Source organism: Lineus longissimus, chromosome 9 (genome assembly GCF_910592395.1).
Source record: "Lineus longissimus chromosome 9, tnLinLong1.2, whole genome shotgun sequence".
NCBI lineage: Eukaryota > Metazoa > Nemertea > Pilidiophora > Heteronemertea > Lineidae > Lineus > Lineus longissimus.
The window spans coordinates 5,333,407-5,357,651 of NC_088316.1; the positions used below are offsets into that span (position 1 = coordinate 5,333,407).

General features: G+C 42.2%; 1 protein-coding gene across 1 annotated transcript; it reads left to right on the forward strand.

Annotated features, from left to right (window-relative positions):
- The first annotated feature begins 423 nt into the window (after window positions 1-423).
- Window positions 424-23,606, forward strand: LOC135493545 (sodium- and chloride-dependent glycine transporter 2-like). The gene is made up of 14 exons (XM_064780946.1): window positions 424-478; window positions 1,229-1,420; window positions 1,906-2,037; window positions 2,503-2,830; window positions 4,709-4,841; window positions 5,864-5,998; window positions 6,717-6,820; window positions 13,407-13,534; window positions 14,034-14,146; window positions 14,779-14,916; window positions 15,585-15,684; window positions 16,763-16,863; window positions 20,832-20,999; window positions 21,634-23,606. Exons 2-14 carry the CDS (start codon window positions 1,237-1,239, stop codon window positions 21,802-21,804), a joined length of 1,935 nt encoding a protein of 644 aa, XP_064637016.1. The 5' UTR covers window positions 424-478; window positions 1,229-1,236; the 3' UTR covers window positions 21,805-23,606.
- The last annotated feature ends 639 nt before the right edge of the window (window positions 23,607-24,245 follow it).

Here is a 24,245-nt window from a genome sequence, read left to right on the forward strand (position 1 = left end):
CTGAGTTCGAATCATTATATAATGATAATCTTAATGGCGATCCATCCGAAATACTAATAAGCTAGTTTTTTGCCCAAATCTGTTCTAGCTTAAACAATGACTAAGGCAATATGCACCATAGTCTACCTAGATAGGACATAGAAGTTGAGATATAATTAAACCAACTAACTTGCTTCACCTGAACATGAAAATGATAGACAAAGATATAATAAATATGACAAGGCGATTTTCAGAAAGGGCTAAACGATACCTCCATGGTTAAACCTATTCATAATTCAGGCGGACGCTCTGGACCTATCACCGAGTTCAAATCAATAATCATGTTACACCGCTTGCACTGATTATCGCTAAGCCTGTCGCCAAGCCTTATTCAATTCAAGGGTGAATCCGATTGTGCAGATCGCGACAGGTTGTACTTACAATACCTATCTCATAGGCTGTACTGCCAAGGCATTAAGGATCGGTCAGATACAGTACCGTAAGTGAATATACTCTCTTTTCTACATTGTCTGGTCACTCCAAAGAAAATCAGGCTCCTCCCACCACTGATATGAAATGACCAATTTCAGATCTGGGCCCGGTTGTTTAGAACAAGTTTTGTCACCAATGCTGGCGTTAACTTTTAAACTTGGCGTTAAGTCTAAAGGATTTAACTGAAGGAGATAACGCCAAGTTAAGTTAACGCCAGCGTTAGGGACAAAATTCGTTTTGAACAACCGGGCCCTGAATAGATTATGCCGAGACTTTTTGAGAACTGTGTGCAAAGTGCTGGAGCTCTCTCCTCTCATCCTATTTATACCCAAGGCGTCGTGAAAACACGGGGCTTGGAAAAAAGCCATCATATTTTTATTCTTGAATGTCTGGAATTTTTTATTCTTTTCAAACACGAGAGCTGGGTAACCATCTGGAGCACTCGACTTACAACTCGAGGGACTCAAAGTACGAACGTCTGACTTAATTATGACTTGAACGCTCGACTAACATCTCGAGCGCTTTACTCATGAACCGTGGATGTACTTTGGAACGTCCACTTCTCGAACAAGCCGCGTTTCGCATTTGTGTCAAGTTATAAAGGGAGTTCCCGAAGGTCACAACAGAAGGTTTAAAGAGTTTTTTTATGGCGAGCGCTCGAGTAATAGGTAGAGCGCTCAAAAAGTACTATGAAAGTCGAACTCTCAAGCTTTCAAAGATTTGTCAACAACTTAAAAAGTTAAAATATTTTCCCCAGTTGTTAAAATGAAGTGTTCGACAGCCTGTTGTCGCCGCAAGTCTGACGATCTTAAAGACGATGATGGCGAGGAAAACACAGAGCGAGGAAACTGGTCCGGCAAAGCTGATTTCTTTCTGTCGAGTTTCGGTTATGCAGTAGGATTAGGAAACATTTGGAGATTCCCATATTTGTGCTACAAGAATGGGGGAGGTAGGTCAAGATTTAATTTCTCGTCTCATAAGTTTATTGCTTGTGCAACCAAATCAGACTACCAATAAACGAGTTTTGAAAAAGTGAGTTCTGTGTGACACTTTGTTTTACACTTAAATGAATGACCGAGAACACTGCGTTCAACAAAAATCTGTGAAAATACTTGGAATAGTTATTGAATAGATATGCTTTTCAGTTATCTTTCTCATTCCATCACCGTCTCTCTGCTTATCCCATTATCATCTCTGCTTTGCAGGTACCTCTCTTATCCCATTATCTCTACTTTTCAGGTGCCTGTCTTATTCCATCTCTGCTTCTCCGGTGCCGATCTTATTCCATCATCTTCTCTCTGCTTTTCAGGTCCCTTTCTAATTCGATCAATTACAATAAATCTGCTTTTCAGGTCCCTTTCTTATGTCATTATCATCTCTCTGCTTTTCAGGTGTCTTTCTTATTTCATTAAATTCTCTCTGCTTTTCATGCAGGTGCCTTTCTTATTCCATACGGGTTCTTTCTACTAATGCTGGGCTGGCCGTTATTCTTACTCGAAGTTGTGCTTGGTCAGTTCTCCAGCCGCAGTCCAATACCAGCATGGAATATAAGTCCACTATTCAAAGGCAGGTCTACTTGTAGTTTACAATTGGGGTCTAGCCAGTGCTACCTGGGTCATATTTCGTGCGGATTCTATATGTTCCTCGTGTCCCCATATACGATAAAAGACCAAATTGATGGTTGTTTTCAGCAATGGAAAATGATAGGGATGATGTTGGACATTGGTAAATTGCTTCTCTCTCCAAGAGCGACTAGCTGCTAGAGATGTTGAATGTTAATGCTTGGCCTGATGAGCGCTGCATACATCATGTAAATGCAGCTCCGGCATGTGATCAATCCTTGGAGTTGAGCGTAAACCGGGTTGTACAGGCTATAGCGAGGGTAACGATATGATATATATGTTTGTCAAAGAGCTATAATGCAGTTGTACTGTTAAAATGTGCACTAAACACGTTATACATTTTATATGAATTTAGAATTTCATCGTATCTTGTTATTATTACTTTCTCCCCTTTTGACTCTGTCTGCAGGAGTTGGTTGCAGTATGATAGTGATTACATGTATAGTTGCAATATACTACAATGTGATTCTTGCCTGGACGCTTTTCTACCTTGGGAAGTCCTTAAGCGCAGAACTACCATGGACATCGTGCAACAACACGTGGAACAGTGGCGCATGCGTAGTACGTAATAACACAAATACGTGGTTATTCGACACCCCACAGAATCTGACCAAAGAGACGCAGAATTACATCAGTATGAATATGTCGGGGGAAGAGTGGGGTTCCACCGTCAATAGCACCAACAGTTCGATGGATTTTCTCACAAAGAGATTCTCACCAAGTGAAGAATTTTGGGAGTAAGTTGCCTTTTATATTCTGGTTAGTAAAGTGCTGCGCAAACAAGCGGTCTATAAATCGCAGCTACTGGCGATTATGTATAATCACTGCCGTTGACGACAATGGGATCACTCGTCAGCGGGTAAAATCGGTGATCGCCGAGTTTGATATGGACTCAAGCACAGGTCGCTGCGACCGTGACCTGCGATATGACCATCTGAAACGAGTGATTATCGTCGCATGCGATTTTAAATCGCAAATAGCAGCGACTCAAATCGCTCATTGTGTGTGTGTGGGGGGGGGGGGGCGGGGGCATACGACTCCTGAACAGATATAGATCTCAAATTGCAACTGAAAGCTCATTGGTTATCTTTGAACGGCTATATGCGTTGCGTTCTCTCCGCCTAAAACTGGTAGGCTTGCATGAAGCAGTCAGAAATGTCCCCAGGAAAAGTGTCCGTCTCTATTGCATGGTGATGGATTAAGAAATTCTCCTATAGAGCCTAAAACCCTTCAGTACGAGGTCGTAGAGATCGAACCCGTGAGACAGAATTCTCATTTTCCAAGCAGATCGTCCAAGGACAATATTAAACCGCTGTAAATGTTTGAAGGATAGATTGTGTGTGAACAAAAGATTATTTTAATAATAGGAGTTATAAATAATGAGATGGCATTAAAGTGTAATGACACTGGGCTCTGGTCTCTATGGAACCATGTACAGTCCTTCAAAAAAGTAAATGGACACACAAAAATCAAATTTTCTTGAAAACGGCTGGTGATAAATCGATGCGGTTTGCTGCATTTGATAGGGCATTTAGTTGTGCATCATGATATCTACCACTTGGAAATTTGCTATTTTACCTATAAGTCAATTTGTTCGATTTATGAAAGGTCCCAAAATCAACTTTTTTATCACGCATTTTTTGGGGGCAAATTTTATATTGACTGGAAGCTTCTGTTGAGTTATGAGTGAATATCTAAGAAATTCCACAGTTTTCACTTGAATCTGCAACTTATTAACCCATTTGTGCAAAAGGGTTTTGTTACCCGGTCTTCTACTGCGGAGATGCCCCCTTGATATTATTCACCTGGCCCAGACAACCGGAATCATGTCACCATTTCAATGGCCTTGTTTAATATGCCTATGAATAGCTCTCCCAGACCTGGATTTGGCAGCTGGACAATGGGTTCACCAATATTACTTTACCCTCGCGTTTACAATACATCAATGTTAACAACATTTCCACCCCCATTCAAAACCTCAGCCAATAAGGAATTAACACTCGGGCTGCATGTTGAAACTGACATAATTGGCTATGGTCGACTTCTCCAAAGTAATTCCAAAGTCAATAAACAAGGTGCAAAATTTTGACATGAAATGCTGTTTTCCCACCAATTAACACAAGATATTTTCATCACCTTGATGGGGACGTGGGTTTTTCATCATGGTGATTAATCCTATCAAGAAAAAGTACGAAAAAAATCGGAAACGAAAAAGTTGATTTTGGGGCCTTTTGTAAATCAATAAAAGTCGGTATTAGATAAAATGGCTAATTTTTATGTGGTTGATACCATGATGCACAACTAAATGTCCTATCAAATGCAGCAAACCGAATCGATTTATCACCAGCCGTTTTCAAGAAAATTTGATTTTTGTGTGTCCATTTACTTTTTTGAAGGACTGTACACAGTCCGTCAGAATACAATTGAATTAGACACTTTTTTTAGAGGGACATTTGCGACTGCTACACCGGCATCATTTGCTTATGGTCGGTTGATCTTCATCATCATCACGTCCACGCAACTGTGCAAACATTGGGGGAGGGGGAGCCGGATCAGGTCGGTTGACAGCCAAAATAGAGTCTAAATAATTCATTCCCATTGTCTCATATTTGCAGTCGATATGTTCTCCAAATCACCAGCGGAATCGACACCATGGGCGAGATTAGATGGGAGCTATTTGCTTGCTATGTCGTCACATGGGTCGCCACATGTGTCTGCATAATGGGAGGCATCAAATTATCGGGAAAGGTAGGTGTGTCGCCTTTCCCCCTGACCAGAATGTCGAAAGGTGTGTTGAGCTACAGACGTGGAGGCGCGCATGTTCCTTCCCAGCGCCACCACTTACAAGGTGCCGTCGCTCCATGTTTTTACGGGATATTTCGCCATTCACACCACTTGTAAAAAAATGAAAATGTCGAGGGACTCGGAATTCAGGTTTACGAGATGACTCGGAACCTGGATTTGGCACATAATAACCGAAATTGTGGATTTTGATTCTCCAGGGTTGAGACCTTGACAGAATTCGTCAGATCATGAAAGGGTAGTCAGTTAAAGGTTTTAGTCCACATGTATTACATAGAAGTCGGTCGGCCTAAAAGATATTAAAATTATTCACAATGCAACAGTTTGGACACAAAATATATACATGTGGGAACTAGGTTATATTAGAGTACTCTACAAAACACGATTTTTTGATTGTAGATGACTGATGTAGATTTTGCGAAGTGATCACGTTTCATTCAATTCAACCAACAACCTACTTAAAACGCATACATGTACTAGGTTTGTGATGCATTGTATAATGTCGTTGCTCGTTTGAAAGTCCAACAGCCCCCTTGCTTACAGGAAATGCTTAAAACACTTTATCCAAGATGTGTACAATTTCTGGACACTTTCTGTACGTCCACTTTAAATATATACTCTAGTTTCGCACGCCTAAGGTCCACTGTAGTAACCCAGCGTATGTGTACATTTTGGTAGGCCCACGACGGGAGTAAGTTTCTTTAGGCCTAAATAGGTGTAAGACACCCAGCATCTAAACCCCATTCAATTTTCGCCTACAACTATTGCTATTCACATTCAAATACTAGAGGATTATAGAAGGCCTAAAAATTATCCCACTACGGGTCTAGAAATGTGCACATGAGATCTGGCTGGACGTTAGGAGTGAGAAACAAGAGAATATTACTTTATTGACTTGTTTTCTGAGTAACCCGATATGAAACAGTATTACTTGACCAATGGATACTAGTATTTGGTTGGTTTTCCAGGTCGTATACGTCACAGCAATCGCCCCGGTCGTAATACAAATGGTGATGCTCTGCCGAGGTGTAACCTTACCAGGAGCTATAGAAGGAATCAAACTATACATTATTCCGAAATGGGAAAAACTTCTTGATATTCAGGTAAGTATAGATACTGCCATTAACGTTTTCCTCTATTTGAAACCGTGATGCAATCGGAAAAAAACCCAAACACCCGATTGTAAACTTCAATACATATAGCTACATTAGTCAAAGCTTAAGCATGGCTAGCATTAATAGAGTACACCTCGAAGGAAATAATCATGTTTATGGTTAATGAGAGTGGCACTGGCCGGCCATTTTAATCTCAGAGGCGTGCAGTGTTTATCGCAGGGGGAATAATCGCTAGTCTGCTCGGGTTATCGCATGTGTGGGACGAAAATCAGTCAATGCTGCGTGAGATGAAAATATAAAACCGCTTCGACTTTACTGACTTTGCTTGCGACGGGCGATTCGATTCTGGCCGAAGACAAGTCGGCGGCTAGCTTTGGCCTTTTTTATCTTGCATGGTGTGGGGTGATGCAGCATTCCACATCGGATATATTCCGGCTAAAATACTTCTGGGTGAATAAGATAGCCTCATATTCATTCCTCGAGCACCACGTGTAGAGGTTCTCATGGCGCGTAGTGCATCTGCCTTATGCACTGAGTTATAATTAACCCACCTGGATGAGTCATATGTTATACCACCCTACTACGATTCTCTGTCTTGCCAACCACAGCAAGTTTCTTCAGGATTCTCCGGCAGTCTAAAACAGCCTGAATATTTGGCTGGTGAACTGAATTGTATTTTGTAATATTTGTAAACGTGATTTTACAGGTATGGAGTGATGCAGCCTTCCAGATCGCATTTTCCAACGGGGCAGGGTGGGGCGGCATACTCACAATGGCCAGCTACAACAAATTCCATAAGGACTGCTACAAGTAGGTTTTTTAGCCATTACCGAATTAAAAGCACAGTTTGTCGGAAGTTTCCCGAAAATAAAGCCATGTGATTGGCTTATTTCTGATGACTTCCGTATTCAACACGTCTATGTCGCGATAGATGCAATAGACCGTAAAGAGCCGCTGCAATTCTGCTTTTGAAAATGTGTTGGTGTATGTTGACACGACTATGAGGCGCCTTGTGGGACATCAATTAGTTACCAAATTCATTTGAAATAATTCCATTGTTTCAAACCATAAATAAATATATATAAAAAATGTATACATGTATCATCCAATTAAGTTACAACTGTCTTGTATTCAAATCAGCAGTTTGATAAGCCCCCCTTTAGGAGGGGCTCTTAAGATACACGCGTGTGCGGGAGTATAATGATGAGAAATGAGAGTAACTATTGTATATCCTACAAACAATTTTTTTTGGTTTTTCAAAATGGCGCTGAATTAACTCCGTTTAGTTTACGATTTCTCCGCGATCTTCCGGTGGTGGTTGCTATCCCATTGGTTGAAATTAATTTACATCTTCATGGGAATTCGCAACATTATATGCCTAAGAAATTGGCCAATTATATTGATATTTTTATTGGAGAAATATCCGTCCTAAATAATGACAGAAAAGGGTGGTTTATTTCAATTTTGTGTCGACATGTTCGAGGTCACGTGACATAAACAAAACAATCGCACACACCCGTCCAAAAAAGGCACTTTAAGAAAAACAAATACGTTTTTCCTGCTTAAAACCACACTGACGACTAAGTTGTTTTGGTCTACTGCCCAAATCTGAAGTATCAAAATGAATCACAAACTAGAACTAGCTCTATTTAGCTATAGTTGCGTGAAAAATTCGGGTGAGCGACATACTGCACCCTAGCGGCCAATAATTAAACTACTTTCAACCGTCTGCTCCGGTCTCGTTAGGGATTTTTTCCCAAATGTACGCGATGATGACGTGCCCCATTAACAGGACGTAACATCTATTTTAAAATGCGTTTCCAAAGTGCATGCATGAGGACAACCCATTTGTGGTATATCACTGGAAACGCCCGATTCCCGTGAATAAGGACAATCACAATGTATTACATTACCAAAACAAAAATGTGTCGGAAGGAACTATGGATGGTCCCAACATGGGGGTTTTGGGGGGTAACCGGAAAAACGCCGACCGACCGACCGACCGACTGACCGACCGACCTTCCGACCTACCAACCCAAGGAGTTTCGTAGTTGAGTCACAGGTCTCATAAGTCAATGTGATATATCCAATCCACGATAGCAGGTCACGTGAAATGAAATTGTAAACAAGCGCACGTGCGCTGGTCAAATGACAACAAATGCATGTTGCGCGTTGCAGTTCATGCATTGCATCGGTCGAGACACTCGAGTAGAAAAACTACAGTGCATAGATTAGGCCCAAATCATGTTTTTATATCCACCGACCATGTAGACAAAGCATATCTTTAGAGTATCGTTATCAGTTCCTTACCGCGTGAACTCGTTTTCCCGGTATAATTGACTGGAGATGCTGCTGTCAGACACGTCGGACTCCATCACGTCCATTGCGCTGGGCACTACACAGATACATGTGCTATAGAGAAGCGAAAGGGATACTGCACTATGACGGTAGGTTGGCAGGTCGGTCGGTCGGCGTTTTTCCGGTTACCGGGCTATGAGGCGCGAATGGGATGCCGTAAGTGAGGTTGTCAGAGTCGGCGAGTAGGTCGGTCGGTCGGTCGGTCGGTCGGCGTTTTTCCGGTTACCTTTTGGGGGGGGGGGGTTCCCCTCCATTGTACTGGGTAAAAACGTTACGCTATCGTAGGGGGGTTCGGGGGTGCTCCCCCGACCTAAAGGGGGGCTCACCAAGTCCTTGACTTTACATATTATATCGAACCATCCATTTAATTCCAAACCAGGAAAACACACGTACCTTACTTCGATACAATGGATGTTGTACAAATCAATTTTTTCAAAACCACACACAAAGAGGTCGTTTTTGTTCTTTCAAATCATATTAAATTGCAACGTTATCATTTCAAATCACAGACTTTGTTCAAATTCAGGGTTTGCATCCCCCGCATTGCTGCGAAAAAAAAAGTCGTCGCATCCAATGAATAAATGCACCTGCTACAAACATATGGTAAACATAATTTTCTAACGCAGCCGCTGTCGCCAAGTGGGAATTATTTACACTGTAGGTTCGAATAACAAGACAATTGTTTCAAAAAGTACTTCATTGGATTAGTCAAAAATTTCAATATATGGCTGGAAACAAGGTGCGATTATTTAACATAATGTTGACAAATAATTAAATTCTCATATGGCGCCCGTGGCTGCGTTATAGAGGATTACTGTAGTTTCATGAAAATAACACCACTTCGGGATATTCAATGCCCGGCCTCTTCTCTCGAGTCCATTCACCAGAGGTAACCAATGAGTGACTTCGCTGGCCCTTGTGATGGCTCAGCCGAGCTGTCACGGTTACGCTAAACCACTTATTACCGCAGCTCTATTGATTCGAAGTGTTGTGGGCCTACTGGTCGATGAGTGCGCATGTGGAATGACGTAAATGGTAAGGCCACTCGCCGACCGTTTATACAGGTTGTCTCATAAAACTGAAGCACCTTTTAGATTGATCCAAACCCCCCCCCCCCCCCCCCCCCAAAACAAAAAAGGCCTTATTGAAACTCTGAAGGAAAATCTCCGAATGCTTGCATTAGTAAAGCAACGTGAGATTCAGGCAATGATAGTAGTCACGAAATTCCTAAGAAAAACGAGGAGCTCATCCTCTGTTTTTCTACAACCCTCTTTTTTTTATTTAGACTCCCCAGGCCTACGTGGGAGAAAACAGAATCGAAGTTTCTAGGATTTGTGGTTTTCTTGTGTAATTCTAGGGCCTCTTAGGCCTATAAATGAAGCCCCACTGAGGGTACCCACATTGCAGACAACCTGTGCGACAATGGATGATGTAGAGCTGCAGAGAAAACGACGCCGGCGCTACACCGTGACAGAAAAACTTGCCTACCTGAGAGACCAGAAGGAGGCACTTGTGAACGGTACGGTGCGCAGTATGAGAGAGTTCGCCGCCCACTATAACATCCCCTGGGAGACGTTTAGAAGGTGGAATCTCGAGGACCTCGAGCAGAAGCAAGAACAAGGGCATGGCCGGAAGAAGACGGTGATGGAGCCCCGTGATCCGTTATGGCCACAGGTTGAGGACCAGCTTTACCAATGGCTGCAGCAGATGAGAGAGCGTCGCCTCGCAGTCTCCGTTCTCGACATCCAATATAAGGCGTTGGTAGTGTGGCAAAGCTGGTGGAATGCGTTAGCCCAAGATGTCAGAGAAGGGATTCAGCATTGTCGCCCTCAGCTATGGGATTTCAACGCATCCATAGGCTGGGTGGAGTGCTTGATGAAGAGACGCCACGTGTCCCTACGGAAGGTGACCAATAATACAACGACCGTCCCCGCTGATGCTGCTGCAAGGATCCAGACCTTCCGAGATGCGGTTACTGGGAGCATCGATCGTCTTGATATACAGATGCGGTTCTTCTTTAACATGGACCAAACCTTTGTCCTGTTTGATATGAGAACCATGTACACGGCCAACACCACGGGGGAGAAGGCCATAGACGTCCGATCATCCAGGTCCAATACCAAGCTGGGAGACACCGTCACCCTCTGCATCGCAGCCTCTGGAGCAAAGTTGCCGGTGCACATCACCTTCCTCAGAAGAGGTTTCGTCCGGGTGTTTGCAGCCCTCCAAGACAACCCACCAGCAGATGTAAAGATTACCCAGTCGAAAACTGGTTGGATGAGGGAGGAAACGGCGCACCACTGGTTAGATGAAGTCCTATCCCCCCACGTCACCGACAACGAGGCCGACCAGTTCCTGATAATCCACCGGACAGAGAACTTCCGGACGAGAGTCTGCGACATGAGAGGCAGCCTGGATTACGTACCTGCTGGTTGCACATCCCTCGTACAACCGTTAGACGTTGCAGTCATGAAGTCCTTCAAATGTCACGTACGGCGACAATGGAAATCGTGGAAGAAGGACCACACGGACGAACGAGGAGACTGCCCTCACATCGGCCTGAGAGACGTGACCAACATCATCAGAGATGCCTGGGATGGTGTTGATGAGGACGTTATCGTCAACTGATTTGAAGCATCGTTTCGACCAAGGCCAATCGAAGCTGAACCACATGCTATTTTGGAGGAAGAAGAGGAGACTGCCGTGGATGGACCAGAGTTCGTGAATGTTGTTCGAGGAGGACATTGTGATGGACTTGAATTGACTGTGGGTATTGTGAATGATTGTGTGTACGATTCTGAACGCTGGACAGTCTAATAATGTGTATCTTTAGGTTTGAATAAAAATTTAATCGGGATTTGCATCGTTCTTTTTTATTCCTTCATTGATCACTTTGGACAAGACTGTACATCAGAGGGATGTTCGGTTTTGTCTCCAGATATGTGAAGGACAACTTCTCATTCTTACCAATTTCGCACTGCAAAGTATCTTTAAAAGCCCGAAGCTGGTAAGGGATGATAAGACCCGAAGACATGCTCCATTACCTCCCTGAGCAGTGCCTCACTTTGAAAGGGCAGGTCAGTCCCTAAAACCAGCAGAAGCCAATATGTCAGTTGGACTTTTTTCATGGACACCCTGTACACTATCAGCCATTAGCACTGGGACACCCTATACACTACCAATGACGATTAGTTGAAAATGTTCTGGGACACTCAGTACAATGGCCGAAGGCCCGATCCCATTATCCCATTCATAGGAGACCTACGAATCGGTTTCAACAACCCAAACAATAAGGATTGGACTCGAAACTGAAGTATATTGGATATGAGGCCTGGACAACCCTCTCTGGAATCCCAGCCAATGATCGGCCTTCTCAACAGCTCTGTTCGCCACCCTATGAGTCAGGGGCGGCGACACCGGCTGTTAATGAAGTGGTGTTATTTTCATGAAACTACAGTATATACATACCACAAGTTTGTTCGCAGCAGGTGCATCTTTTCATAGGATGCAAATAATATTTTTCACAGCCATTTGTCGGATGCAATAAACTATGACGTATTAAGCAAAGTCTGTGGTTTGAAATAATTACGATGCAACAACTCAACATGGTTCGAAAGAATATAAACGCCAACTTCGGGTGGTTTTTGACCCAGGGGTTTTCACAAAATGGATTTGCACAACCTTCATGAAATTGAAATAAGTTTTGTAAACAATGTTTTCTTGGTTTAGTAATAAACTGATGGGTTGATCAATAAAAATGCTGGTTTTGATACAAAAGAATTATTTTTAAAAAAGACTGAATTGGACGAAATAAAATATGATGTGTTCATTTATACAATATACAATGAGATTATTTCAGATGATTTTGGCAAATTAAATTAAATTCTCACATAGAAAGTGCCGCCTCATACATTACAGTACCATTGACCGACGGTATTGAATTGTGTGTATTATATCGATACAAATAACAGTATGCGAGAAAATATCCTTCACATGGTTTATGATGAGCCTGCTCCTTCATCGGGCAGTTTTGGTGTAATTTTCATGCAAAAGCGATTCGTTGCCTGGAATGTGCCGTAGCTAGCGTTCTTACCCAGGTCTCTCCCATGAAAATGTGAAAATTCTTGTATTTGATGTCAGCAGCTTGGTCTCGGAATTAATCCGAGATGGGCCATACATCATGTGTCTGGGGCAAGTTTATGTCACGCCCGGGGGGGTCCACTGCACTGGCTAGTGTAAGGATCGATTTTGAACATACTAACCCACTTTCACGTCCTGCTGACCAACTTCAAGATCGCCAGAACTAAGGTAGTTGTGTTTGGTATCGAATAGTTAGCTGGTGAGAAGCAGGTTTAAAATTACCGACTGTTATGACCTAGTCGTGCCCTCCCTATAAGATCGTTCGAGCTGAGACAGTCGCTTTTGGTAAAGCTGAGGACCATAAGTACACCGCAAAGTACGATTGCCCCACTTAACTAAACACCCTCCCCTCATTGTGGTCATCCCTATGTTCCGCGGGACCTATATTACCCGGTACCTATGTTCCCGAATATAATTTCAAGAGAGGGTACAGTGTACCAATTTAAGTCATGAAAGAATAAAACTATGCTCAGTAAAATGTATGTCTTTTGATACATACAAAAAATACTGAATTACAACCCTTTACACTGAGCAAAATTCACAATTTACACTCAATCACAGGATCGTTGATGCTCTGAGGTAGGTAACATAACTGTCTTTGATTAGTTTGACCGACTTAGTCATGAAGAAAGCAAACAAAGTGATAATGGAAAATGCTATCTTTAGAAAATATCTACGAATGTGATGTTTGGTCTTAATAAGATGTCCATGATTCCAAGTTACTGGTATGCGGCTCTCAACGTTATAAAATGCCGCTAGTTCTAAGCTATATTCGTATCAAATATAATGAGATACAGGTTCTGGGGAACATAAATATACCCCCGCCCCTCCCCCGTCAACCTCACCGAAATTGAACATCCGTCTTGTCTTTGTAAGTCTTGTCTTCGATTATTTCCAGGGAGGCGCTTGCAATTTCGTCAATGGGCAGCGTCTTCAGTATTTTCAGCGGCTTCGTAGTATTTTCTATAATTGGATACGTGGCACATGAAGTTGGTGCGACAAATCCGGAAGATGTCGTCAACAGTGGTAAGGTCGGCCTGTATTTCAGAGTTTTCTCTTCGTCTTTCTCCTCGCGTTGAATTGAATTGAATTGAATCAAAGTATACGTGTTTATACCCAGAATCCAAAAATGCTCTTAGATTGCGTTATGCTGTAGTTTTGGTATGAGAAACTGTCAAAGTGTGTTTAAATGGATGTTTTGGGTGTTGGCTCCAATCATGTGCCAACGCATTATACAGTACAGTAGTGCATTGTTCCGTTTTCGCCTCAGCATGGAGCGAAATGTACTGTACTTTTGTGTAATGCAATGGCTCACGGTTCAGAGCCTACCCAAATACGCTGTATCACCGCTTTTGGCTACAAATATTAAGCATAAAATGAAAAGTATTTTTCAGAGCACTTAACTTAAGACTGTAAACACTTGGCAATGCGTTTTGAAATTCGGGAAGATGAATGAACAGATGCCATATTTTGCCACGGCAGAACATTGTGCTGAAGGGATCAACTCTTCATTCATGTGCTTTAGGTCCTGGTTTGATCTTCGTGGTGTACCCCGCAGCCCTGGCGAAAATGCCTGTTGGTCAGCTGTGGTCCTTTCTCTTCTTCCTAATGATGTTCTTGGTGGGACTCGATAGCCAGGTGAGTCTTAACGCCTTCGCACACTTGTGGTGATTACGTTGCGAATTTCGCTGCACTGCTTAGTTTTTTACGGGCACTGCACGTTTTCAGTTCCGCAACAAAATGATAGACTACTCTATTATGAAACCGGATACTTATTGTATTGTTGTGGCGTATTTAGACACGTCGCAAACTCTATTCCACATAATCTCTTTTTGTGCAGCACAGTACAGCCATGATGGCTACGATTTGTCTGGTCTTGCCATTACGCCAGTGTCCATTTTGCTCGGCTGGGCCTAGCTAATAATAATAATAATAATAATGAGTCTTTTATATAGCACAATTCCGTGACGCTCAAAGCGCTTTGGGATATCATATTAGTTCAAGGACAGGAAGCAGCATGTAGTTTGGTTCTTTTAAAAGAGGATTTCGCACAACCAGCGTTTAAGCCTACGTTTACCTTTTCACCGTCCGAGAAAGTGCGTGTGCGTTCTCATTTCCTGTAATTCCGAACGCTGGCGTAATTCAGCCAGCTACATGTTATTTTGGCCTGCTGAACACGTGGACGATAAGGGCGTATATCCCGTCATGAAAAAAAAAGAGAATAGAAATTAGTTTTTGTCGGATTGCGATTTGATTTACATTATTTACAGTTTGGAAACCTGGAAACAATACTCACGGCCATCGTCGACTTCAACCCCCGTTACCTAAGCGGGCGCTTGAGACGAATGCTATTGGGCGCAGTGACCTGTTTGATCCTCTGCATCTGTGGTGTACCATGCATTATGCAGGTAAGCAGGAAGTACTTTTACATTACTTTTGCTGAGATTTAGATACTGCGATTGTGACAACACATACGACAGTGTTTTGTTATTTTACGCCACGCCACACTCAAACTTTGCCAAAATCGCATGGATTGTGCAATTCATGCGTCGCGTCAAATCGCTATTAGTGCGTGATTTGGACGCAGTACGACGTGAAAATGCAAAGCCCTGTCCTTGTGTTGTAGCAATCGCACTCAGTGCGAGATGAGATTTACACTGAATGCTATTTTGTCTCAGATTTTGGTCTGCATTTCGGTGTTCCAGAGCGGTCTCGATTATACAACCAAGGACCTTCAGCTCGGAAAATTAATAGTGACGGTAAAGATGTACTCACCGGCCTAAGACCGGTTGATCAATAACTACGACATCGAAACTGACAAAAGCCAAGCCGGACGATGACGTCATGTGCATCGCACAACTTGGTGATTCTAAGTTTAACGTTTTGAATGGCATGGAACGCCCATGTGCCATGATACTGCCCGTTTCTTAAGTATATTTCAGAACTCTACCGATATAGGACGAGTACATACCTGAAAAGAAATAGCGCATAAGATTTTGCAGAGCTTTTTGTTTTTACCATAACTAAATGTCATTTGTATTTTAACGTTCTGCTTTCACTTCCTCTCTACTTTCAGGGTGGTATGTACGTCCTACACCTGATTGATTGGTACTGCGCCACATACTGTGTGCTTCTCATATACATCTCAGAACTCCTAGTCATATCATGGATTTATGGTAAACCTCGAAACTTTGTAATAACAATTAAAATCAATTTATCAAAATCCATATAGAACCCAATAAGGCGAAGGGTACAGAAAGGTATGAATAAGTGGACAAAGTTTAAAGACCTTCCTTCTAAACATCTAAACAGAAGAAGTTCCCCTCTCCTAATTTGTTTAGTATATTCATCTTCTGCTGGTGTATATTGTGTGAACATGCCTGGCAGATCCCGTTAGATCCAAGTATCTGATTGTCCCATTGAAATAGACTCCGCTGTGCGTTGTGTGGAATTAAACCTAATTTATAGCCTAGTTTCGATGGTCAGACTATCCCACGCTATTTTTAGGGATCACCAAGTGCATGTAGCCTTTGTATTGTCTTCTGTCCTACTATCATTGAATGGAGAAGTGGACAGCAGCATCAGAAATGGTGATTGTCATTGTCCAGGGAAGTAGAAAATCTTGTGGCAGAAAAAAATGATTACTTATCTCTCGATTTCGCGATTTCTCATCTCGTGGTTTATTATAAGCCTCAGCAGGAAGTCCACATTGGACTGAATAATATTTTCTAAATTACTGTTGGTCCACTCCAAGTGAGGTTGACCTGTTATTCAAGATTACATGTACGTAACATGATGGACAAATTTAAAATATTTTCCTGATAATGAAAAAGGCTTGTGCCAAAAATTATAAGATATCACCACAGGGGACCGAGTGTTCTGATAACAAGCCCAGCTCGAGTTCCTAAAACAATCTCCCTAACAGGGATTGGTCTTCATGATTAGAGCTGATAGCACCGTTGTTCTATTAAAGTGAATTTTGTACAAGCAATTCAGTATTATCCATTTCCTGCGCCTTAGATTATGGAATCCTCATACGCAAGTTTTTTGTTCTGATTGGAACCCTATTGTCCTCATTTTCAGCTGGCCGAACTGATTTAAATGTGAAGTTTAATCAGGAAATGAGACGGTGCCTTTCCTCGGATGGTGACCATGTAAAAAGTCGGCTCAAATGCTTCGTGCGAAAGTCCCTTTCTGCGCTACCGAATAAGGGTTTAGAAATGGTCAAAATAATTTTAATCCCTTCTCCCACAGGCCTTCAACAGATCTTCAAAGATATTGAACTGATGATTGGTTATCCGCCACATTTTATATGGAAAGTCATGTGGGGAGGCGTCACACCCACATTAGCAGTGGTAAGTGGTCCCACGCGGGGAAAATCTGAGGATGTCACAAGTCGATGTCTATTAGCAAGTTTGTATAAAGACGTTTAAAGGTTTATACATTCTTGCTATTAGTCATCAATCTTACCAAATGAACAATCAACTGAAATTGCTACTTCCTTATTTTGGCAAACCGACTACCCTATTTTCAGTTGTTCGTAGTCATGAATGAGAAAATTGACGATATTTGACCCACTTCAATTATCGAGCATGTCATCAAGGTCGAATTAAAATTTGTTTCATCAAAATAAATAGTGTTGATACTAAAGCGTTGAGCCTAATACTAGAAAAAACGGTATGGTTCCGCCTTGGTTCCAGCGGCTGATAAGTGGGGACCATTCATTATTCTTTTATCCAGTATCCGGTGTGCGCGGTTTTTAACTGGGAGTTTTGAACGGCCTGGTTGAAACCTAAGGCTGAAATAGATAATATTAGCAGTTTCGAGTTCCCCCTTCGGGTAGTTGTCCCCCGGAGCCCTCGGAGGGGGATATGGAAATACCGCCCGTCCGTCTGCAGTGCCGCTCGCCGCTCGCCGCTCGCCGCTCGCCGCTCGGTGCTCGCCGCTCGCCGCTAGTGTTCCCTTCCGCTCTGTAACTTCTGAACGACACAATATTTTGGATTGAAATTTGGTGTGCTGATAGAGGGCGGGCCAAAGGTGTGTCGCGATGTAAAATCGGCCGAGTTTGATTCTCGACTTGGCCACCAGGGGGCCAAAACCAAAAACACATAAAGTGTTAGAACTCGCTTAATATTCATCCGATCTTTACCAAATTTTTATGGTAGACTAAGCTAGCAAAGGTACACGATATATCACGTGAGTTTTTAGTTTCAGCCATTTTCTGGCCCAAAGGGGGCGCTTTCTAAAAATCATGAAAATCCCCTTCCGCTCTGTAACTTCTGAACGACAAAATATTTTGGCTTGAAATTTGGTGTGCTGATAGAGGACAGGCCAAAGGTGTGTCGCGATGTAAAATCGGCCGAGTTTGATTCTCGACTTGGCCACCAGGGGGCCAAAACCAAAAACACATAAAGTGTTAGAACTCGCTTAATTTTCATCCGATCTTTACCAAATTTTTATGGTAGAATAAGCTAACAAAGGTACACAGTATATCACGTGAGTTTTTAGTTTCAATCATTTTTCTAGCCCATAGGGGGCGCTTTCTGAAAATCATGAAAATCCCCTTCCGCTCTGTAACTTCTGAACGACAAAATATTTGTGTTCGAAATTTGGTGTGCTGATAGAGGGCGGGCCAAAGGTGTGTCGCGTCGAAAAATCGGCCAAGTTTGATTCTCGACTTGGCCACCAGGGGGCCCAAACCAAAAACACATAAAGTGTTAGAACTCGCTTAATATTCGTCCGTTTTTTACCAACTTTTTATGGTAGAATAAGCTGACAAAGGTACGCAATATATCACGCAAGTTTTTAGTTTCAACCATTTTTCTAGCCCATAGGGGGGGCTTTCTGAAAATCATGAAAATTCCTTTCCGCTCTGTAACTTCTGAACGACAAAATATTTTTGTTTGAAATTTGGTGTGCTGATAGAGAGCGGGCCAAAGGTGAGTCGCGTCGAAAAATCGACCGAGTTTGATTCTCGACTTGGCCACCAGGGGGCCCAAACCAAAAACACATAAAGTGTTAGAACTCGTTTAATATTCGTCCGATCTTCACCAAACTTTATGGTAGGCTCATCTTGCAAGGGTACATGCGATATCATTTTTATTTGCTTTTTCATATCAGCCCCTGCTTTGTAAAAATCACAAAATGCCCTTCCATTGAACAACAGAAAATTTTCGGTCCACATTTGCTGAGGAGCCCGTCCGTCTGCAGTGCCGCTCGCCGCTCGCCGCTCGCCGCTCGCCGCTCGCCGCTCGCCGCTCGGTGCTCGCCGCTCGCCGCTAGTGTTCCCTTCCGCTCTGTAACTTCTGAACGACACTATATTTTGGATTGAAATTTGGTGTGCTGATAGAGGGCGGGCCAAAGGTGTGTCGCATTATGACTAAATGTTCCCGGGTAAACTTAGACAATATTCATAGTTTTTGTAAAGAATTCATCAGCTTGGTCCACCATATGTAAATGTTAAATCATGTAACCTCTTATACCCGAAAGGGTTTTTTGGAGAGAAATAAATTATGTTATGTTATGTTATGTTATGTTATGTAAAATCGGCCGAGTTTGATTCTCGACTTGGCCACCAGGGGGCCAAAACCAAAAACACATAAAGTGTTAGAACTCGCTTAATATTCATCCGATCTTTACCAAATTTTTATGGTAGACTAAGCTAGCAAAGGTACACGATATATCACCCGAGTTTTTAGTTTCAGCCATTTTCTGGCCCATAGGGGGCGCTTTCTGAAAATCATGAAAATCCCCTTCCGCTCTGTAACTTCTGAACGACAAAATATTTTGGCTTGAAATTCCATGAATGTTGAAAAATTAATTTAAGAGAAGTTCATTTTAATATCAGCGATTTTATCTTTGGAAATGGCCTGAAATCGCTTCTCAGAACATCTGTTTTCAAAATTTTCTGGGGAAGGACCCCCAGAACCCCCGCCAAAACCGCCAAAGCTCGCGCTGTGCTCGAATTTTTCGGCTCAGGCCTTCAGCGAAATGGAATTTACGGTCAAACATTCCGACGGGCCTGCCTCTCCATCGCTACCAATACCATCAGCGAAGCTAGCTTTTATATCCTGGGGGGGGGGGGGGGGGGCAAAAGGTCCTCTGCGGGCCGGACAAAATACATTATTTTGCCATTTTTCGGCCAAAACTTGCATGAAAACCCATTTTTCAGAGTCATCAAGAAAGGCATTTGCCCCCCCCCCCCCCCTTAGCCCCCGCTAGATACGCCCATGCATACTATTACCAACTTTAGTAATAAGTGCCCACCAAGTTCGGGGTTACTCCAGATGTGACCGATTCTTTACATGTCAACCTTGATATTCAGATTTTGCCGATTGCTTTGTACATGACACACATATTGGCCAATTATATGTGCCTTATTTCATATGCCTCATATAGAACAGGTTCAGGTGTATATGTGCAATAACATGACACACAGATCCCGTTAGCCAAAGTGAACAACCTCACCTCACCTGGTCTATGCAATTTCCATTAGTAGCTGATATTCAGATTTTCTGAGAGAAGCAAGGGCATTATCTGCTGTAATCAGAATTAGCCAATGTTTGCAGTCTCACCCCATGTACTCCAGGATGGAATTCCACAATATTTCCCATATTACCTAATCACCAATATTGAGGAAAAGCTGTTGTTTTCATTTTGGCTAACGTGATCTGGTGGTAATGATAGAAAACACAAAATGACTCTCATAATGTTTCTTTGGGGTTTACCTAATTTCTTATTTTAGCCTCTCCATCGCGCGACTCTTCAATTTCACCTCGAGCACTTACTAAAAATCATGAAAATCGCATTGTGCTCTATGATTTCAAGAACAAGAGATTCTGGTAACACATTTTCGACAGTGTCATTGAGTACCCATGCCCATATGGCGACGGGGGACATTTACGCTTTGCTTGTTAATTACTGTATGTAGAATGGAAAATTTTCGGTTGCTCGATGATCACGCAAAGTACCTGTACATGCTGCAGGCCTCGAATTCGTACATTCATGACATTACGTGTGCTGATTTCTATCTGTACCAGTGGTGTAAGAAGACTTTGATATGATATACCTGACATGTGTCATTCCTGGAATGGTGGGATGGGTTCGTTAGGGGATTTTGTTCCATGCCAGACACCATTTCGTGCCCAGTTCAGTCATCACTGAATGCTCCCTATTCCGCTGAAAGCGGAACCATACAGTTTTTTTCAGTAAGCCGATAAATAAATGCCATGAAATATTAGGAGTTAGTTCATTTCTACCCCACGTGAACCTGAATGGCGCTGGTCACGCATGCTGATGAGGTATTGCACTTATTTCGTTCCAGTTTATGTTCCTGCAAGGTGTAATCCAGCACACACCAATTTGTTATGCAACTTATACCTATCCCCAGTGGGCGATTGCGGTCGGATGGATGCTGGCTGCCTTATCATTTTTACCGATGCCAATTTTCGTGGTGAAAGTTTTGCTTTCTACTAAAGGGAGTTTCAAACAGGTAAGTCAAGACTATCTCCAGGCTTTGCCATTGGTAGCTGTTGCTTTGTGTTTGACAAGCACAATTTGATCTCTTCCGGTCTTCCGGGGTAAGTCGGAGCGATGCCTCCCATTGGGATATTAAAGTCAGGCGACGGTGTGCTACAAATTCGTTTGCACTCTATATGAAGCAGAGTTGACAGGTTCGATTTTTAAAGTTGCAATATAACCTCTCCGACCAAGCATGGAGGATCCGTCATACCTGAAATCCTATTCCTACGCCACTATTTAAATACTGAGTACTACTTTTTGAAACGTTCCAACGACATTTTTGAATAGGGACCGAGTCGAAATAGTTACTTATTGCGCTTTAATACAACTGACGAGATTAAACCAACTTAAAGGTATTGATCTCGGCTCCAAGTTGCAGAAATTTGATAAAACATGTACATTTATATCTTTGGAGTATTTAAGATCAAAAGTGTAGGATATAACATTTCAGTGACCCAGTGTTAACGAACACCACGCAGGAGTGGTTTCTGTTAGCCGCTAATCAAGTACTATAAGTATTTTGAAATGTGTTAATTAATGATATATGTGTTGAGAATAGTAGAGATATTTGTTTTACATTGTATAGCTAATAAGTATTTTTTCAGAGGGTGGTCGACTCTGTTCAACCTGCGCCAGAGTGGGGGCCAGCATTACCTGCCCACAGGGAATTGTTTATTGCTACCCTGAGTGGCTCGAGAAGGAGAAGGATTCGGCCGTATATCAACGACACCATCGGATTTGGAGAGAATGGTACAGCTCTGGTGAAGATCGCCTAATCAAAAGACTTGCTAAAATGTATGACAACTCGGCAAAGGTGATACGTTACACTTCAGCGCATTCATTGGGGATATGAATAAAGGCAAGAAAATGCTTTTACTTCTATTTTCTACAGAAAGGCCTTGTGTGAATGTACATAGAATCTTAGATAAAAGCATTTGCTTGTTTTTATTCATATCACCCATGGGTTGCTCCCGGCCGGAAAGTACTTCAAATTGAACAAGCCTTTCAATGCGGAGTATTTCACGACGCAGACAATCCAATTCGGCGTGATCATCATTTAAGACTGTGCATGTCCATGATTCACCAACTGCCGGTGCAGGATGGGAGATCAGAGATCATCATGTTCGAAAATCTTGGTCTGTGAATGAACGAAGCTAAATGAATTAAAAAAGCAAAATGTATCGTGTTGTAACTTTTACTAATAATAAAGCTTAGCCGTATACACTGTGTGTGATCATTAATGAATTCTTAAAGGTCTCCAAATGGAGAAAACTGCCACTGCAAACGCAAATACCGAGAACATACTTCTTAAGCTGCCCGATGCCTTTGTCGACTCGGCTTTTGCCTTTTCCGCCTCCAGCAGATGCCGTTTCAACGCTCCATTCTCCGTCTTTAACTCTGCAATAGTACGGTCATATTTTGTTCTCGCCTCTACCCTTTCACGTTCCAAATCAACTTCTGATTCAAGCTCACTAGCTTCAAGTTTCCGCTTGTATTCGTCGACTAATTTTGTCAACCGCTCCTTTTCTTTACAATAATTTTCGTGTTCTTCTTCGGCACGGACTTTCTCGTGCTCGTGTTGTTGTTTTGTCGCCACTAACTCCTCAACAACAACTTTCACTTCGCCCTCAAGTTTCTCCTTTTCTTCTTCCATCAGTCGTTTCTCATCATTTAAGACTTCCAAAACTGACCTTGAAATAATCCCTTCGGAAAACAGTTCAATGGATAGCTTGTTGTTGGCCTGTTGTGCGGCGTTAAGTTCGTATGTGAGACTGGCAACCTATATGTGGAAGAAAGGTGAAAATGCACTTGGGTTCGAAACTGAATGCAGGCTCTACTGTTTTAAACTGCCAGTTTGCTGCTGTTGTTTATGCTGAAATGTTTGCAACTGTTAAGGCGTTTTCCATTTTTCGATACTTTTTCACCCGATATCGTTGGTCAGTGACCAAACTAAACACGTACACTGTTGATACACCTGTTGTACTTGTTTTTAAATTCTCAAGACGGTGTTCTACTGATGTCTTGCGTGACTGATGCTGACAAAACGGGAGCAAAAATCCTACGTTACACCAACCTCATTTGATTCTGAATATAATGGGTCGATTGATGTTTCATTGGTGACATGATACTTAACAGCAAAAAATACATAAGCGAGCCTTATATATTTTTAAATGTTTTTTGCTCATGCTAAAGCTAACGCAGGAAAGGATTTCAAACAAACTTTAAAAAAAGTTAATGTCAGCTTCTTGCACATGCAGCTTTTATTTGTTTAATCTACATGACTGTGTATAACTACGGTGGCTTGACATGATTTTTTTTTCAGGAAATATCTCGATCGATGGACTCATTGTCTCGAGCGATCAAGATAATATCTCGAGCGATCGAGAAAGTAAGTCCATCGAACGATATATTTTTTCCTGAAAATAACGTTCATGTTGAAAAAAAATTCTGTGATGTCCTTTCCCAGCCATCGTATGTCCACATTCACTAACAAGGAGAGATTGATGTTTAGGGCTGTTGTCGACTTGTATAAGTTGTATCGGTTTCATGTCCCTTATAAGTACTACAAAAAAACTAACTTCTAATTATATGATTAACAAACTTTATAAATGAAAATATAATTACTTACTTTGTTTTCGTATTTTTTTCCAATGTTTAAAGCCTCGATGTACTTGTTTTTCCAAACTTTATTCTGAAAGGGGGTGATACAATCTGTTAATCGGTTATTATATGAGGGGTACCTGTCCTTATGTACCCTTAAAAAGGCCCCACACCGAATCCCGACAGGCAATTTAGGCAAATCTCCATGCAGTTTTCCAATTCGTGCTGCAAGATGGGCGGTGTCTGTCCCGAGAGTCCCCAGTCGATGAGCTCTCCACCCCCCACTCGGTGTGATGTTTTCTATGGTTCCCAATATCACACACAGTATTTCTCTTTGAACAGTTTTGGGGAAGATTACATTTTTTTCCTTTTTAATGGGGAACACACATAAGTCTGCCAGAAGCATGTCATTCTTCATTACTATCGTTTCTAAAACAATCGGGGGGGACACTCAGAATATGAATGAGACATGTACAATGTACTGTGCTTCCTTTTATAGGAGATCGCTAGATGACAGAGTCGCTAGTATCTGTGTCCCGCCTTTTTTCCACTTCTACCGACAACGCACGTACGCGTTGATACGGCCTTGTTATATTTTGCTTTTCTATCATTTTCA

Coding starts and splice junctions, on each gene's coding strand:
- LOC135493545 (XM_064780946.1), top strand. CDS start 1,237: ATGAAGTGTTCGACAGCCTGTTGTCGCCGCAAGTCTGACGATCTTAAA. Junction 1,421..1,905: donor GTGCTACAAGAATGGGGGAG/GTAGGTCAAGAT, acceptor CTTTTCATGCAG/GTGCCTTTCTTATTCCATAC. Junction 4,842..5,863: donor GCATCAAATTATCGGGAAAG/GTAGGTGTGTCG, acceptor TTGGTTTTCCAG/GTCGTATACGTCACAGCAAT.